We start from the raw sequence: 14,332 nt of genomic DNA on the forward strand, positions 1-14,332 counted from the left end.
TACACAATTGACGTATTTCTAAAAAATGGCACGCTCTGATACAAAAGTTCTCACTATACATATTAAATATTTTACTTAGTTAGATATCATTTTCTTTTGAAAAAAAAGATCATTTTCAAATCCAAGTTTCAAACTTTTTTCAAAAGTAATCGAAAACATATATAAATATCAAAGCAGATTTAATTTTCCATGTGCATTAATAGGGCTGTAAATTGTAAGCATTTGTGGTATGTAAAAAAACGAAATTTAACATGGTAACCCTGAAAATTGAAGAATGTTTAGGAGAAGTTATGCCACTTAATTAAATTAGCTACAAGATGAATTGAGAGGAAGGAAGGGAAGATAAGTTCACCTACATATCAGACAAGAACATACTCTATTTTCGATCCTCAATTTTACTACAAGTTCAACAAAAACATATACTTTTAAGTCATAACTCCTCAATGAATTATCAGTGTTACTTTTCTTCGTTTTTAAGCACACACACTCGTGGTCACACTTAATACTTTGATCTTGTCTCTTCAAGAATTAAAGAATAAGAGTAACTACTTTAGAAAATGAAAAATAATAAATATTTGGTTCCTAACCAAAACAAAAAAAGAAGCTTAGAACTTACAACTGTATGCGTTAAATAGGCCCTAAGAAAAATAGCATTATACCTATTAATATAATCATGAATAAAAAAAACATGTACCTCAAAGATATTCACACACGTCCTTGATCAAAAATGACTAAGGATGACTTCAGAGTATTCTATTTTATAGATATTTTACATTAAATCGTTTAAATAATTGTAAGTACCTACAAGAGTATACATACATACCTTGACTCATAATTTGTAGTCAAATTTGTCGGAAAGAAAACGATTTTGTCAAAAAATAAATGCACATATATTGGCGAGTGTTGAAATTAAGAATATTCATTTTGTCAAATCTGTCTCTTCTAAAAAAAAGTCAAAAAATATTGTTAAAGTTTTGTGAAAAAGTCCAACCCAAAAAGTAGTACTTATGATATTGAGAAAGGTTTACTAAGACAAGAAATTTATTGAGAGGCAAAAGATCCTATGTTTGTCACTCGTTTCTTCTGTATAATGATAACAAGAAGACTAAATTATTTCTTAAATAATTCAGTCATTGTTGAATTTAGCCCAAAGTTTACATGCTCTGCAATTTCTTTTTTGACATAGATTCGGGAATTATTTGATTATATCGGTTCACCAAACTTAAGATGTGTCATTTTTCATTTTCTCGGGGATAATTTAATAATTCTAGTTTGCGTCGCTGGTCAATTAGACTCAAGTCCCAATCTCCAGCTCTATAATAAGTGTACAGGGTATGATTTTCTTTATAAACAATAAAATTAGAGCAAGTTTCATTCGGTGGATATATTTGTTCTTTGTGTGGTATATGTATGTACATTGTACATGTGTTAAATAGACTATATGAGGATTTCTACGATTCTCTTGTTTCGTCTTCCATGGTCACGAAAAAAAGTTTCATGATTTATATGCAAGTATGTATTATTTCGAACTTACAATTCAACCAACCACTTTCTGCGATTAATTAAGAGGCGCTTCCTACATTTCTACTCCAGAGCCTTGTTTTCCAAGAAATCATTCGTCGAAAAACATAGAGAAATATGTACATTGTGCCTAGAATAATTACTATTCTACATACATATGTACTGCTCAAATTATAATGAAGTATATATTTTTTTAAATCATGAAACGAACCTCAAGATCTTTTACATAGCTTTTCTCTCTCTCAAACCATGGGTGGACTCTTTTGCATCTGTTTATGATTAACGTCCATCATTTTCCTATCTTTCTTTATACATCCCATTTATTGATTTAAGGCCCGTAGGGACATTTCCTTCTCTTTTTCTCAAACATTTATGAACAAATGATTGACTTTATTATCTGTTCATCCTCAACTAATGAAATATTAATTAAAGACCCTACAGGTTTTTGTTCTTTGAAGGGGCCTTTAATTGGACTTTTGTGTGGTCTTAAAACATATGAGTATGTAGTATATATGCAGTACAAAGTGTGTTTCTTTAAATAGTATTAGATTTATGGAATTAATCATATATAGGTACATATTTGTTACAAAAAAAAAAAAAAAAAAAAAGACCAGAGTTACATTTACATTTTTGTGGGAGAGATTTTATCATAAGTTTGCCTCATTTAATAAGTCTCATTGAATCCTGTACACATACATAAACAATAGGAATTATATATATATGTATATAAAGTATTCTAGGCAGGGGTGACAATTATTTTTTTAGTTCAAGCCTTATTAATGACTCATTTGGAGTATATACTATTAATGATACAAGATGATGGTTTTTTGTTCTTATGTGAATGATTTTAATCATTCATTATATATGTATAATATATAATCGTTTCATTTCTTCGTTCCTTCACATCTCTGTTTTCTTAACGCTCGCAACTACATAATATTATGTTATGTAGGTACCAATGTAACATACGCGGCTTCCCCTCGTCACATAAAGGCATAATTCTACACATACATACACACTCCGGGCTCTCAGGTATCGTTAGTATTCAAAAAAAGATCATTGAAGTCATATCCTACAATGTGGAAAAGTGTAGCTAATGTTCTTCGTTTCTATAAATAACTAATTAATCGATTATTAATTTTCCTATCGAGTCATGTACGAATATTACTATTCTCTTCCTCGATCCTCTTCATCCTGCTGTTGCTGTAAGCCTGGGGGTCTTGTTGGCTGCTATGGCACAAATCCTAACATATACTACCATCATCCTTCCTTTCCTCACCAGAACCCCTATCACCAAAGAACAACACGACCCATGGAAAGGCCAAGCTTTGCTAAGCGTTTCCATAGTGAGGCATGGACAGATCCACGTTCACTAAAGAGGAAGAAATCCGTGCATCGATCCCGTTCTTCCCGGACTCCTGTGGAGGCCAATAAAATTACCCGCTCCTCCTCTCATCATCATAATGGTAAACTACGAAAAGTAAAGAGTTTCCACTACTCCTCAAATCTCAAGTATTCTTTTGAAATGCCCCAACACATTGTTGAGAACCTGAGTCATGCACCGAAGCATAATGAAAATCTTAACATCACGACCCCTATTTCTCCTCCTCCCCTTATTCCAAACAAATTAGATAAAAAACTACTTTTCCGCTCTAAATCCCAGTCTCGTCTCCTATCCTCAGCTGAACGAATTAAGATTCTAAACTTTAGAAAGTTCCTTCGTGCTTCTAATATCGATAAATGTGACTTAAAGACCCGTGTTCTCAAACTCCGAGAAAGACATCGTAAAAAACAGTTCAATAGTGAAGTAGATGAAAACGGGGTTCCTGGATCCTTATGGAATAGAAGGTAAGAAATAAGGGGTCTTTTATATTGGTAGAGTATGTATTGATTAATATCTAACATTTGTATATACATATGTATCTGCTGAATATCCAGGAAGGTAGATATTCCTATCCAATCTCTTTACCTATAATTACTATTAATAGGTAATTATTTATTTCTATTTTTTTTTTTTTTTGAAAAATAACATCTCTATTGCATAGGCGTAACAACTCATTAAAAAGCAAAAGTACTGATACAAAAGTATAATTATTTATCTTTTACAAAATGTATTGATCAGCTCATCATCCTTGATGAGATATTTTTTTGAGATAAATATTCTTTCTGTTCTCTAGTATAAAGTAGGTACTAGGAACTAAATTTGAATCAAGTTACTACATGGATTTTTTTTTAAAGTCGTTAAAATTGATTGAAGACCTCATAAATGACATACATAGAGAGTAGCTACATACAATATGGAAATTTCTTTGGCATTCATAAAATATTATAATTCATCAAATAATGAAAGGGGAACTGGCTATATTATAAATCCCCTTTCTTTAAATTACTTTGTATATAATTTGATAAGTAACTAGTCTAAGTATATAAAATATGGAACGTTAAATTAAAATTTGCTCATTGCATTTTGTTTTAAAGTTAATGCACTTCATTAAATAGGGAACTATACTAATAATGAAGCTACCAATTGATCAAATAAATGTCCTAAAAAGGTTAATTCGATATTTAAATGTTTACTCAGGGGCATTCGCAGGATATATATTTATTTGGTTTATCCAATTTTTTTGAAAGAGAAACATTTCAAAAATTCCATAGCTATTAAATTTTTTGTACAAAAATCTAAACAAATAAATTTTTTTTAAAAAAAAATAAAATATATAAAAACCTCTAGTAAAAATTAAAAATTCCTTCATCGGGGAGGGAGCTACAGTACCTCGAGTCCACCCCCTGCAGACGCCCCTGTTATTTATTTGAAGATCCGTATTTATGTACATATATGACCCGTCAACACAAAAGTAAGCCAGAATGATTTTTCACAAATCGAGTCGGGATTACATTTGTATTCTTCCACGAATACTTGTTGTCAATTTCCATTAACAAATTATGCTTATTCATCTTTTAAAGGTGTCATAATTAGCACTTCAAGTAGCAAAAACTTATCGTCACTATGAAATTAATAGAAATTTGCATATTTTTTTTGTAAGGTCAAATTGAGGCAAAAATAAGTTGCATTCATTGAATGAAAATTTGAGAATCTTGAGTATATCAGCTTATCCCAGAGATTTGAATACAAGCTTATAGTTGATTCAAATATGGATATAAAATATTGGCTTGTACGTAAATATATCAAGTCTAAAAAAATAGGGCCAAAATCAGTTGATAGTAAGCCAATTCTTTACCACTTTGGAATAATTATTCAATAATTACAAGGAATTGTTCACAGCTGAATTAAAAAAACTAATTCAAACCCAATCTACGTTCAGAACACTGATCAGGGGAAAGAAGTAGAAACATTGTCTGTTGACAACAATAAATACTGTAAATTTTTGCGTTAATGAAATAAAGCGTAATATATGATAGTTACAAATAAATTGGGCATGTCTCAATGCCCATAGTTTTTGTTCAAAATTGTTTTTGAGTTAACTTATCAGATAAGTGGAACGTTGTATTAAGGTTTGTTCATTGAATTTTATTTTATGATTAATCCTCCTTACTAAAGCAAAGTACTTTATTGATAATGAATACACTAATTTGCCAAATAAACAGACTGAATTGATATTCCTAATGGTGAATTTATTTGTACATAATATACATATATTACCAATGTATAAGGTTTTGAATTTATAATTCATATGGGTGTCTAATTATGACCTTTTGATGAGGAGATATGTATATATACTGTAATTCATGTTTTGAATTTAGTTATTTATTTACATATGTATATATTTAGACAAATTCCTATGAATAAATAAACTAAGTGTGTAATAACTCTTTGATTTAACCTCTAGAAGTTAAGGTTAAATGAAGGTCGAATAATACACTTCATATATGTATAAGTGGCGGTGGCCAATAGGTAAAAAGATTTTGCTTGAGGACCTAATCCAAAATTAAATTTCAAATATTAAATTTTTTGAAAAAAAAAATTGCTAAATTAAATTTCAAATATGATTTTTTTTGGAAAAACATTTCAAAAACTCATAGCTATTCTCCAAAAATTAACTGTTTTGAAAAAAATCTATAAAATCCATAGTTGTTCACAAAAAATTCAATTTTTGGGAGAAAATTTCAAAAATCTATTGTTATTCACAGAAAATCAATTTTTTTGGGAAAAACATTTAAAATGTTAAATTTTTTTAGTAAAAGGAAATAATTCCTTAATTTAGGGATGGAGGGGCTGGAGCCCCTCCATCCCATCCCCTGCAGACACCTTTGGTGTCAACAAAATTATGGATATTACGTTATTGAGGAGTAGGGTAGAAGTATATGTTGTCTAGTGGACATCCATTTTTTTAGTGTATTTGAAATATTTAAATTATGCAAAAAGAATATTTAAAAAAAAGGTTATTTTATGATACAATTTAATTTCTTAAAAAAAGTCAACGGATAGTTACATTGGACGTGTTCATTTATTTATTTATTCTCAGTTTCTGGACAAAAAAAGAACAAAAGAAGGGAAGGGATTTGATTTTGGACTTTTATATTGACTTCATTTTACCACATATATACTTAATTTTGTATCGGTACCTCTCTTTCAAAAAGAAAAAGAAAAAATCCTCAAAATCAGTTGTTAGATAGCCGATAATTACAAATATAGAATTATCATTAAATAAATGTCGATTACTTTTCCCACATTGTCAAGTTAATATTTGAATTTAACCAATCAACATACATAACAATGATAAAGAGAAAGAAACAGAAAAAATCAACAGCTGATCATAAAATACAGTGTAAATGTTTTGTTAACACATAATATATATAAGCTTGAAATCATACAGTACTACAATTGACAAAAATAGCATAAATTCCCTCCAAGCAACAGCTGCAATGATACAGTACTCAAGTAAAAATTGGTCACTCTATGTATTCTCTATGAAGTGGCCTTTTGAGAGGTTTTGAGAGCTTTCAATGGCTCTGTAGGCACATCTAGTACGGGTGGGAGTCTAGTAAATAATATATTCTTTATATAGAAAAATTACAGTTTTACGTTTGAAATTGAAAAAAACGATTGGTACCTGCATATTGTTCTTTTTGATGTTATCTTAATTCTTTGATGGATTGTTGTGGTGAAAACACTTAATAATACATCTAAAAGAAAAATAAAAGAATTCCCATCAATAATTTTAACATGAATATTTTTAAATATTAGGTATTAGACACCAACAAACAGACAGATTTTACTTTAATAAAATAGAAAATAAGTAGCCATGAAATCTTAAGTTTTATTCTACGTTTTTTATGAGCACACTCTCACGCAGTTACTCAATACTTGGAGCTTTTCTCCTCAAGAATGAAATAATAACCATAACAGCTTGTGAAAATAAACATTGTTCATTTTGTCTGTTTATTTTTATTTTCCCAAGCTGTTATGATTATTATTTCAAAACAAAACAATAACCAAAACTTGCACGCTAAGAAATGTTAAGGATTTATAAGCCTAAATATATTTAATCCCATTTTCTTTTTATATATGTGGCTCTAAGCCATATAATACTAGAAACCTGTAAGAGAAGGCTCAAGTACACCTGCTACAAATGGGGTAGAAAAACGAAGAACTTATACATAAGTTCCTAAGGTCATTTGTCAAAAAAAATTTAAACATTAATTAGATTTAAATTGTCAAATGTAAACATATTTTAAAATAGAGGCCTCTGATAAGCTTGATCTTAGATTTAAAAAGTTCATAAAAACTGAAGTTTATAAATTTCACAGGCTAGATTATATATATATAACTTTGACTATTTAAATTTAAAAACTACTTGGTTTTTTTCAAAAAAAAAAAAAAAATGACAAATAGTCGACAAATGGCCTTTAAAACTTATATTATGTCATTGTAGTAATTTATTTGTTCTTCTACCTCATTTGTAGCAGGCGTGCTTGAGCATTCGCTTAAAGGTTTCTATTATTATATGGATGAGGTATAACAACACACGCTCGTAGTTAAAAATGAGTCCTCCACAGACTATTAAACAGAAGTACAAACATTGCTTTATTTATATAGATTATCCTTGAACAAATGCTATTTTAAATGTAGGAGGTTCTTCTATATATTTATGGAGCTTTTTCACGGACATAATAGATTTCATCATACAACAAAGCAACGACATCTTGAGAATCAACATAGAGTAAATACATTTATTACAAAATAAAATGGACAAATTCCCAAATAATCTTATAGAAACATCATAAAATGTCTTTAAACATACCTAATGAACTATATTGAATACAACTTGAAACCAAAGAAAAAACTCTAAGAAATGGCTACATTTTTACATAAATTTTGTTTCTGATGGATTAGGGAATAGAAAAGTAGAATAATCGGAATCATTTTGTTATTACAACTGTAATAGTTAATTTATTGGCTACACACATTCATTTAATAACATATTTTGAATAACAATTGGCGTCTGAGGTATAATAAAATTAAATTATTTGATTTTTCGGTCTCATTATGGGCTAAAAAATACGAACTGGAATAGATAATTTTGCTATGAAATAATAAAGTAATTAAACCTTAATTTTTCCATTAATCATATTAATGTCCTGTTATTTGTCGATCCCAATTTGGCGTCCAAATTTTTATGATACATAGGTCTTTACTCTTATAAATTTACTGTTTATACTCCCAAGATGGTCAACAATGCTGACAGCCCATAAAAACAATTTATAGCTGATATATTTTATTTCCATAACTCCTTCCCCTCCCCGTTCTTTAAAAAAAAAAAAGTCATAACAAAGCTAAGACCATGTGATCTACATATATTTGTTTAGAGTAGTTGTCTAAACCACATTTTTTTGAGTTCCCATGAATAATTCCATAACTAATTACGAAACCTCCCTAAAGGAAAGACCAAATTGCATAAGCTATGAGGGAAAATGTTAAAGTAACGTCAACTCTGATATCATTAATAGCAACAACATCTTGCTGTATTTCACTTAGTTAAATAACTTACTCAAGATAAAGAGGACGGATTGCCACTCGGTTCATAGCTTTTAATCCTATCACCGACAGGTGATGTTAACAAGGGTGTTAATTCAATCAGAACTCTATTTAACCTAATGATAATATGTGGCTTTAAAGAACCTTGGTTCTTCTTTGTCAACTGCTTCCTCCTCTTTTTCTTACTCTAAAGAAATGATTGTTTCTCTCAAATATGATTTGGAGTAATTATTGTAATTATGATGTTCATTAACAATAGTAAAAAGCACTCACAAAACAATGAAATGTCATCACACCCCTATAATAACAAAGGGATCAAATCCATAATAAAACTGATTGCTTTACGACTCCTTGTATAGTAATTAGGATCTACTAATGTATATGGATTTGTTGGTATGAACTTGGAGGTTCGCTTTTTTCCCCCGAGAAGGTAAGTAATACAAGTATAATATAAGTGTCCCGGGTCTGGATTATACCTTGCAAAATGTTTATAGTAGATACTATCAGGTTATTTTTAAGCATGAATACATATTATAGAAAAACACTTAAAATTACTACATTTATGCGATGCAAAGTTTTATGTTGGTTTCAAACATGGTATTATACTCATAATAGTGTAACCATATTTAATGATTTACAAAAAAGAGGACAGGTAGTCCAATTAGTAGAGCTGCATAAAATATTACCTGTCGGTATGTAAAAATAAAAGAAACCAAACAATGGTATGGTAATCCCGCAATTTTTGAAGTATGTTGAAAAGAAAAACAGCATAGTTGTCAGGGTGTATGTTTGGATTAGCTATTGGTAGCTACAAGAGGCAAGAAAAGAAATCAAATTCAAATCCCACTTATTATTCATTAAGAACATATCATTAGGCAGGAATTACTCGGATATCGATCCTCGACTCTACTTTGAGTTTAATAAGGACCTACGTCTATAACTCCACAACACATCCTCAGCAATAATTTCCGTCTTCGATAAACACATGCACTAGTGATTACTTTATATTTAGATATTCCCTCATCACGAATGATGATAAATGCTTTGAAAAATATAAATCACAATCTTGCATCTGTTATGTTCATATTTTTATACAACTAAACAGATGAGTGTCAATTTTAGATGGCAGGTTGGTAGTTAATAATATTTTGAAATTAACAAATTGAAGGATAAGATATTAATAAATCAAAATACTAAATTAATTTTAAAAAATATTTTTAGATTTTTCTTTATTTTGGTCGACTCTTAACTTTTTGTTCTGCAGAAAACTGAATATTTAATGAATTTATAAAAATCCCACAAACACTGAGGATAGGATGTAAAAAATGACTTGTCTCGGCAAAAGAAGACATCTCTGTTATAATTAAAGATGGGGTATGTATTAAAGAGAAAACTAAGTATAGCGATTAGAAAAAGAAAAACAGTTGAGTGTGTACTCTTTCTTCTTTTGTGTTCATTCTTTGATCAGCCGTGGCTGTGTTAATATGTATATCCTTCCAAAAGAAGAATGTTTCTCTATCTTAGCTGTAAATTGTTTTCTAATGAGTAACACAATAAATATGATGTTTTTAAATATAATTCTGACATTTTCCCTCCAATTTCTTCTCTAGAGCAGTAATTCATTTTATATCCCCAAAATTATATAAAAGGCAGCTTATATTAAAAAGAGTCTTACAATACCATCAATCTCAATACCAATTTCCCCCGCTTTCACTTATACAAATCCCATTTCTAGTTATAATTTATTATGAGATAGTCGAGAAATGCAAAAGCTCTCTCTATTAATCATTTTCTGAGATGATCAAATATAAAGCCATAGTTTTCTATATTTTCGAAAGAAAAGGTTTATAATTTGATAAACAAGTTTCTGATAGATTTCAATTCCAATATAGTAAACTGATACAAGGTGCCTATTTTAGGGCATATTTATGATTTTGAGCTAAACGTTTAAGAAACAATCATTTGGCACTAAGAAATACTCCACTACATGAAGACCAACATTTTAAGGCCTCTCTGTGTTCGTCCTAATTCTAAAGGACGCGTCCGAATCGGACGTAAAAATCGTCCCATAGAACAATCTTTGTTTAATAACGTCATAATAAATATCACCCAATGACCTTACCATCAATCAACCTCGACCAAAGAGGCTCCAATATTTATAAGAGTAATATATACTTTAATTATGCCTAAATTAATAATAACGGCAAACTGTTTTCATGCATGAAATATACTAAAATTTTGACAAAACGAATGCAATTGATTAATTGGAGTACTTTACTATAATATTAGTGAAAGTGATTCCTAGTAGAGGGCGCTTTAAAGTGTATGACTTTTTCAATGACCCATAACAGGAACAGGAAAAGATTTATTTTAACTGTCATAAACAGTTACCCTAACTGAACAACCGCTGATATTTTCATTTGCAGTTTATAAACTGTTGAAACCATCGTCATAGTAGCAAAAATTAATAATAGTTGACAATTATTAAAGTGTCTGAACTGTTATTTACATATATATGAGATCAATTTGATTGTGACGTGTCGTATACTTGCAACTTTAGAACACACCATATTATAATATATTTCATATGTATACTGGTGACAATTGTAAAGAAATTAGGGATATTTTTTCAAAGTTTTAGATATGTAGTACCTATATAGAATAAACTGGCTCTTAAAATGATTTTTTTTTCTCAAATTATTAAGATTCAATAAACAATCGTTTTTTTAAGTGAAAAGTTATATGCCGTATGACCTAGCAAAGTAATTTCTTCTTGGACGTTTATATTGTATTCTTCGATGTAGAATTCTGCCTAAAAAATCTTTTTTGCATCATGTCTTTAATGTTTTTATTTTATCAATAATTATATTATCTGTTAACGGATAAGTATAATGAAGAAGAAGTGTTGCAATCCAAGTATTCAAAATATGATTTTTTGTCTGAAATATTCATTATTTTACATTGAAAAACGCTTTAAAAAAAGTTTATATCCTATCTTATACAAACATTTAAAAAAAAGTTTTGTGTTATACACGGTACAGTGATATTTTATTCGTCATTTTTTTTACAATAAATAATAGCTTAAGAAGAAAATATACTCACACTTTTGATTGATTGTTTGTTTATCTAATGTAATTATTTTATAACAAATTGCTCTAATTGATTTATTTTTTCATAAAATCCCAAAATTTATAACTTTGAAGGCTGTTCACAAGTTTGAAACATTGATAAATGAAGCTCAAACAATATATTTTGTCCTTTTTTTTTACCAAAAGGAACACTTTTGGACTATGTCCCCCAATGTTTCGAAAAAAAAAACATTTTAAGAACCAGTCTAATGTACACCATACAAATCTTATTTAACATTTATTCAATTTGTTTTTTGTTAAATAATGAGAGAGGTAACAAAAAAATAATCTTTTCATGGAATATGCTCGTACATATAATATGTATGTACACAGTAAGTTTTAAAACACTACGACTGTACATGTACCGTGTGTATTTATAATTTATATGTAAGGAAGAGGCATAGAGAGGGGGGGGGGAGTGAATAATAACCAGGATCAAGCAACCCTCTTGAGATATGAACAAATTAACGATGAACTTTAACATTGAAATGAACTATGATTCTGAGTGTGTACACTTGCATGTGGTGGAATTATAATAGATTGAAAGAAGAGCAAGGGGTTGTTGAGAGGAGTATCATTTCAATCCTTTAGTACAATATAGGGATTTGAGCTATTTGTTATTGGTACGCATGACTTTTCATTTAAAAACATATTTAGTACATACAAATGTCGTTGTGAATAAGTCAGTAACTAATTGAATTTACATAAATTATAGATGTGTAAATACACCATCCTCTTCTACTGAATGGTAGGTACATTACGTGTAGTTGCTATATACTTAACACTGGAAAACCTAGTGAGAAAAAAAAATATTAGCACTTCTTCTATCCTATACCTACTTTGTACAACATAAATATTATGTATCGATGAACATTTAAAAAACAAAAACAAATGTGGGCTAATGTATTCCTTTCAAACACATGTTAAGGGCTCATGAGGATTCACTCATTCAAATGCATAGACTTATATATTGACTATGTTTTTGAAAGAATGTTGATATCTTGCGGCGTTATCCCACTGACATGAAAATCTACTCTGTATTTTTGTGTCAGCTGTTATTTTTTTAACAACTCTTGCCTTACATAGTTTAAGTGTGGTTTGATCCTTAATTGGGAGAACTCTCATAACTTTATTAAAGCTGTGAACAATTCCTTCCTATCAAATGAATAATAGTCTTACAGTTGGGAAGAATTGGACTACTACCAACTGTTGATGGATACAATAAATAATATATACATCATAATCTACCATGATACCTAGAATTACAAGTAATATCTGCTTCTGAGAAATACACGTAATCCAAAATCCTCGAGAACTAAAACAAACTCTATAATAATTTGCCTCTGTAAAAATCAATTTACAGGTAATTAATTACTCGATCGAATTATCAATGTGTATATGTAAGAACAATAAGCTGATAATTTCTTGCAAAATCAGTGGAACAATTTAATGGTAAATTGATTTCCCTCTTTCCTGCCTTCTAGTTGACTACACGTCCTCTGAGACGAGTTTCGAAATTATAAAAAGAAGATATCATAATATGATTAATATTCAACTTAACTAAAAGTTATTGATGTAGATCTATGGTACCCTTGTATCTTATTCATCAATGTGGTTCTAAATAACAAGAAGCATCTTGGAGGAGGGGAAGGCAATGTCAATAGTGTAATTCATTGGACTATGAACAAAACCTGATTCAAAGAAATGTCCATAGTACCTTCTAACCAATGCTGAAAAAAATATTTATTACCCACTAGTTGGCAATATAATCAGGTGTGTTTCAGATGGCTGAAGAAATTAAACGATTATTGTATTATCAGTATCCTTGACAGTGACACGGGCAAGGACACAGATCATAACACTGATTATTGTATGATCAGTGTCATTGTCAGTTTCAGAGTACAGGCCCTGCAATTTAAAACTTTTAATGTTCTTATTTCAAAAATATGAGGCTTTAGAATAACTGAGCATCTATAGTCTAAGAAGATCTTCCTTAACTCAGCACATGATCTAAATTTTAAAATTGGGGTATTGTCTGCAGTGATCTCCCATAAACCCTACACTGGTTTAATTTCTTTTTGTCTTTTTGGAATAGTGTTTAAAAATGAATATATTACTAATATCAATCCAATAACTACCTTGTTATTATCCAAATTGGTTCAAAATTATCTACATTCGAATTATAACTGTAATGGTTATTTGAATTTGCAAACCTTAATATTTATTTTCCCTGTTCTTTACTTTCACTTGGTCTCCTGTAATCGATTCAAATTATAATGATGATATTATAATTATTAGAGCAAAAAAGGTAAAAAATAAATGATGCAAAAACATTATTTAATGCTCTTCAATTACTCGTATTTATCTATCCATGTATTATTTGGCCTGATTTATCATGGTTATTCATGAATATATGTTATATGAATAATTATATTTATTGATAAATAACAAGGTTTAGTTTGGTTCATGCGTTGAAAAAATATCATTGTGTCAATTAGACGTATACTGCTGGGATCCCGTATTCCTGAATGTATTAGGATTTTACAAGAAATTTCCAAGATTTTTTTTTTTTTAATAAATCTCGCGCTTAATTTTATAATAATAGAAGCTTCCTATACGTAATTCATTAAACAAAAACTTGAATACATATTGAAGACTTAATTAAATTAAAGATTTTTAACGAACA

At 29.4% G+C, this 14,332-nt stretch overlaps 1 protein-coding gene across 2 annotated transcripts in view; it reads left to right on the plus strand.

Moving 5' to 3' along the window:
• LOC121120185 (NADPH oxidase 5) overlaps window positions 1–14,332 on the plus strand; it is a 212,286-nt gene that overhangs the window by 97,817 nt on the left and 100,137 nt on the right. The window contains exon 1 of one of the 2 annotated variants that reach the window (XM_040715025.2): window positions 2,562–3,369. The exons of the other annotated variant lie outside the window; for it this stretch is intronic. Coding sequence (XP_040570959.1) covers window positions 2,675–3,369 — 695 coding nt within the window. The 5' untranslated portion in view covers window positions 2,562–2,674. Of the gene's footprint in view, window positions 1–2,561; window positions 3,370–14,332 lie in introns of those variants that run through there. 2 annotated transcript variants of the gene reach the window in all.

This window comes from Lepeophtheirus salmonis, chromosome 6 (genome assembly GCF_016086655.4).
Source record: "Lepeophtheirus salmonis chromosome 6, UVic_Lsal_1.4, whole genome shotgun sequence".
Lineage (NCBI taxonomy): Eukaryota > Metazoa > Arthropoda > Copepoda > Siphonostomatoida > Caligidae > Lepeophtheirus > Lepeophtheirus salmonis.